This window comes from Stegastes partitus, unplaced genomic scaffold (genome assembly GCF_000690725.1).
Source record: "Stegastes partitus isolate 25-593 unplaced genomic scaffold, Stegastes_partitus-1.0.2 Scaffold6, whole genome shotgun sequence".
NCBI classification, from domain to species: Eukaryota; Metazoa; Chordata; class Actinopteri; family Pomacentridae; genus Stegastes; species Stegastes partitus.
In genome coordinates this window covers 1676348-1681853 of record NW_007577737.1, presented here as the reverse complement: position 1 = coordinate 1681853, position 5506 = coordinate 1676348, and the positions used below count along the sequence as shown (strand labels likewise).

At 45.5% G+C, this 5506-nt stretch overlaps 1 protein-coding gene across 1 annotated transcript; it reads left to right on the top strand.

Moving 5' to 3' along the window:
• The first annotated feature begins 2133 nt into the window (after positions 1-2133).
• Positions 2134-5330, top strand: txnipa (thioredoxin interacting protein a). The gene is made up of 6 exons (XM_008281224.1): positions 2134-2516; positions 2871-2946; positions 3058-3205; positions 3397-3756; positions 3849-4151; positions 4264-5330. Exons 1-6 carry the CDS (start codon positions 2261-2263, stop codon positions 4309-4311), a joined length of 1191 nt encoding a protein of 396 aa, XP_008279446.1. The 5' UTR covers positions 2134-2260; the 3' UTR covers positions 4312-5330.
• Positions 5331-5506: the final 176 nt, after the last annotated feature.

Sequence of the window (5506 nt, the reverse complement as noted above, 5' to 3'; positions counted from 1 at the left end):
TAAAATGATTAATTTAGTTTATTTAATGTTTAATTTTAGCACTTAAAAAAATGTTTCAAAAATGAAATCTTATTCACATTATTGATTCATACATTCAATACAACATGGGAGTGTAAAAAAAAGAAGAAGTCATTATTATTTATAATATAAATACATATGAATCACCTAAAATGGCATTATGGTGTTATGGTACACAAAACATGTCTTTTAAACTATTATTATTACTTTTTAAATGCACTGACCCTGAAGCTTGAAGTTATAATAATTAGTTGACATCTCACAGTTAGCATCAACAAGAACAAGAGCCTTCATTTGTGTCTGTTGTGCTGTAACCTCTGTTAGCAGCTGCTGACTCGATGAGAGTCTGAGAGAGTCTCAGTGAAGACTGACTCCCGTTAGCAGCTGGACAACCTGGTGAAGAAGTTCCTCGTGTCTGGTGTTTTTCATTCTGTGTGTTTGAGGCTCCAGTTTATTTTAGTTTCTTCTGTTATGTGTGGATGTTGCTGTCAGTTAAGGAGTTAAGTTTTGTTTTCTGTTTGCTAGCTTTCGACACTCTGTTAGCCTTCATTTGGTTCTTCTGATTTTTAGCAACGTCCACCAGCTTCCTTTTTATTGTCACCGTTCTGTTACAATAAACTGCGTTACCTGAACCATTTCTATCTGGTTTTTGTTCCATCCAGCTGAATGCTCTTTTTTGCATATCTCAGTTAGGGTCAGAGCACAGGGTCATCCATGATGAGGATGATTCTTGATGATTGGTGGTCCAGTAGGATTGAGGGCCTTGGCCGGGCCCAACGGTGGCCCATGAGCAGGACTAAATAAATGTTAAAGGTAGCACCACTTCCAAAAGAGGGGCACAGGGATTATTTAATGACGTGTATAATAGTAATAAAAAACAGCTCCATCAGGTTCAGAAGTTAGTTGTTTCTGTCCAAAGTTTGGGGTATATGATAATAAGGGAAACACATCGATATCTGTCAACTAAAGCGTCACCAAACGGTTTCTTCACTAATATGTGTGTAAAAGTGTAATAACATGTTTTAAAATGTTGAAGTTCAACTCTGGTGGGAAACTCTGAGAAACCTGCTCAACTTAGGGTACCGATAAACGATGGATGAAAAATTGATTTTTTTAAAAAACAGGCGTAAGTACCTTCTGAGGTCAAATCAAGGTTTGTTCATGATTCTGAGTTGATTGATTGATTGATTGATTGATTGATTGATTGTTAGTCTTTATATTTCACCACCAACACTCCACTGTTGAAACGGCCACACTCACGTTTACATTTACATCCACAGCAGCTTTTATTTCACATACGTATATAACACTCAGAGTTATTTCTAATGCATGTCAGAAGCTTCAACAGTCATCGTCTACGTCTTCTTCAGACTCAACAACATCATGACTGCAGTTTCTGCATGGGATGCCTTTACAGACTCCACAGGCCCAGATGCTGGTGACCCTGTTCTTCTGGCAGCTGTGACCTCCATGACGATTACAGCTCATGAACTTCAGCAGCTCCTCAGGATCCGTGGGTCTGGTGTTGGACCTGGCTCATACCCATCACACCTGATGTCCATCCATAGGCACTGGGTTCAGACATGCTCACATTTAGTTTTCAGATTTGTGAAATATCTCATAAAATGTCCTTATGATAAGATGAAATGCTTTTCAGTAGATCTGTACCACCCAGAACCCCCTGGTTATGGAGGATGACTGTTTACAGTAATACACAGAATGAAGCAGCAGCATAGTTTTAGTGTGTATATGAGTGTCGCATTCCTCCAATCTGACAGTGATGATAATAATAATGAGGCTGTGACTGTTCACGACCCCTGAATGTGAAACCGAAATGACTCAGTCGGTTCGGTCCGTTCCGTGTCTCACGCTGTTTACTACAAATGTTCTTTCTGTCTGTGTTCAACTTCCTCTGCTCCATCTGCTGAGCACGCTCTGCATGCCCCGAGACACGCCGTGTCCACGCGTCGCTTCTGTGCGCTGATTGGCCAGAGCCGACACAAACAAAGCTTCTCCACCAATGGGAGGCGTGTGCACGCGCTGAGCCATGCCGTCCTCCCGGGCTGCTCATGCCCAGCAGAGCTCGTCATATAAAACCAGCCCTGTTCCTTTGTTTACACCAGAGACCAGTGGAAGCTGCTGCTTCCTCCACGAACCGTCGGTTCTAAGTGGGTTAATCGGAAAACTTCACGGTTGTATTCACGACATCTCCTTTTGTTCTGCGTACTGGTTAGCAGCTATCATGGTGGCCATGACGAAGAGAGTGAAAACCTTTCAAATCGTCCTGTCGGATCCGACCAAGACTTTCTACTGCGGCGGGGACCGAGTGTCCGGACGGATAGAGGTGGAGGTTCACGAGGTCACGCGTGTGTCCGCGGTCAAGGTTCTGGGTCTGGGCTGCGCCAAGGTGGAGTACGCTAAAGGCAAGCAGCGCTGCCGGCAGGAGGCCGAGTACCTCCGATACGAGGAGACGCTGCGGCTGAACGACCAGCCAACAGGTAAGCAGGCTCACCTCAGCAGCTCACCTGTACGTCAGAGTCAGGCTGATGGCTCACTTAGACTGGAACAATGAGTTTATTACTGAGCAGCTTTAGTGTGAGCGTGTCATTGACCTGGTAGAAAGGCAGGTGGAGGTGGTTTACTCGCTAGTTGATCTTATCAGAGCTGACCAGGGGTTTCCAGGACTGACTTACTAATTATTGTCCTCCTGCTCTTTATCTAAGTTGAATCAAAAGTTGTTGTCATCAGAACAGTGGGCGGCCAAGCCCAGTCAGAACAACTAAAGTTAGGTCCAGTACCAGGCCATCGATAAAATGCAGGAAAAATAATTAGAACTAATTTCTTTCTTCCAGACTCTGACGGGTCGGTGGTGTTGAGGCCGGGAAACAAATATGAGTACACGTTTGGATTCGAGCTCCCTCAGCAAGGGTAAGACCTGACTGATTATGGAACGGATACGTCATCGTGTTGTGATGTACGTCTGGTCATTAAGTTGTATTTTACAGAATAATTTCATTCCTGCTTGTTTCGGTCTCACAGGCAGCTGGTATCATCGTACAAGGGCAAGTTTGGTTATGTTCACTACTATGTCAAGGCCAAACTGGAGCGGCCCCAGCAGCCCACCCTCGAGTGCAAGAAACCCTTCGAGGTGGAGGAGCCTCTGGATGTCAACACTCCAGACTTGCTGGTGAGTTTAATGACACTGAATCTTAGTGGGGATGTATTTATATGTATTTAACTGCACTTCAGTGTTTGGTGTTTGGCTTAGACAGCTAAAACATTCTGAGCTCCTCTGTCCCTGTTCTGTAATTGTGATGTAGTGTTGCTTGACATGAAGTCAACAGATGAACTGAATGCTATCTTCCTGCTTCTCTCTAGTCTCCTACAGGTGGCATGAAGGAGAAGAAGGTAACCTGCATGTTCATCCCAGATGGCCAGGTGTCCCTCAATGCAAAAATTGACCGCCGTGGATTCTGCGAGGGCGAAGACATCTGCATCAACGCCAAGTTCGAGAACACATGCTCCCGCATCGTGGTGCCCAAGGCTGCCATCATCGCCAAACACACCTACCAGGCCAACGGCCGGACCAAGGTCTTCCGCCAGAAGCTGTCTTCGGTGCGTGGGAACCACATCATCTCCGGCATGTGTGACGCCTGGCAAGGAAAGACCATCAGGGTGCCAAAGATCAAACCATCCATGTTGGGCTGCAACATCATCCGTGTGGAGTACGCTCTGATGGTAAGCCTTTAGTTCTTGTATTTTACCTAAGGTGTTAGTCCACTACATTTCTAAAACATGAGTACTAATCTGTGTTTTTGTGATCACGCCAGATCTACGTCCACATCCCCGGTAGTGAGAAGTTGATCCTGGAGCTCCCTCTAGTCATCGGGACTGCTGGGCTGGGCAGCCGCAGTAACAGCGTGAGCAGCCAGGAGGGTTCGGTGAGCAACTCCTCCCAGAGCTGGGTGTCCCTCAGGATGCTGTCTGATCCTCCAAGCTACTGCGACATCACCCGTGACTGCCGCCTCGACCAGCCCCTCACTCCTCTCCTTGACGACTTTGATGGCGAGGAAAGTCCCATCTTTATGAACGCACCGGCCTTTCCGTTCCCACCGCCTCCGGCGTACACCGAGGTAGGCCTCTCTCATTGGTTGTTACAATCAGTGACGTGAATGTTCTGTGTTAAGCGTAAAAGAAACGACATCTAATAACAGTCCATCTAAACAATACTCTGTTGTTTTCTAGGCTGAGGAGGAGTACAGTGGAAACGCTCGCATGCTGCCGGTCTGCTGAAGTCCAGGAGTGGGGATTCTCGAACTGTGTGGTCCAGTTCTTAGGGACCATTATGTGGGACACTTCTAAAGGCGCACAAGGTTCTTACTCTGGAGGAAACAGGATGTTGGATGGCGAAGTAAAGCCAGGACAGTGGGAGAGGACAGGAATACAGTGGCCTGTTATTTCAGCTATCTTCACCACACCGAGTTTCCTCTAACTGCTCTTCCAGCTGCCGTCCTGGCGCTTTGGCCACGATCTGATGGCGCGCTGCATTCTTGAATAAGCTGTTCCTCCCAGAGGCCGTCAGGGTCTCGCTGCCCACTCACAGCCACTTTATGACTTTATAGGGGCCAAGCATTTATGAGTCAGCTCTCGGTGGCTTCTCTTCATGACACTGTCATTCCAGTCAAACCCTGTATTTGTTTAAGGGATTTCACATAAAGAACTCTTCTTCTCGTTCAGATAGTTCAGGAGTTTGTTGGGAACACCGTAGTCGTTTCAAATTGCAGCATGTAGAATATTATTCCTGGGATGATTGTTGAACCTCATGAAACATCTGTATTCCTTCATGTACCAGTGTTTGAAAAATGTGGTTTATTCCTTTTTTTATTTGCACTTTTTGATTGCATTTTGCTCTACTACTGCCTACAGGCGTTTCTGTTTGTTTAGTTGTGTTTTGATGTGGAGAGTTCTGAAAGTTCGACACTCTAAAATTGTTGAAACCTCCCTCGTTGGATTTCCAAATTCCATGATTGGCTCTGTAGTGCCATAAATCATCCATACCACTCACGCTTCCTCAGCATCATGGAAGGCGCCTTACGTGAGGATAATCATTGTATGAGGTTGGAGTTGTCCCAGACAACATTTCAGCGTCAGGTCTCCACTGTGGTGGGGTCACAGCTTCTGTTCAGAAAAACACTGTTAAAGACTGATATGTGACAAAGTATTTTTGCAATGCATTCTTGATATTAACAAGTATTTTTGTATGAGACCCTATGGGTTATTTTTTTATTAAAGAAATGTGTAAAAAAAAAAAATCCAGTGTCTCAGCTCTTTGTACCTGGTTTTAGCTGTCGGACGTCAAGTTGTGGTCAGTAGACAACTGACCAATCAGAGCAGAGTGGGCAGACTGTCAACACAAGACACATTACAGACCTACAGGTTCACTACATCCATTCATCCATCGTCTACACCTTAATCCTCACTAGGGTGG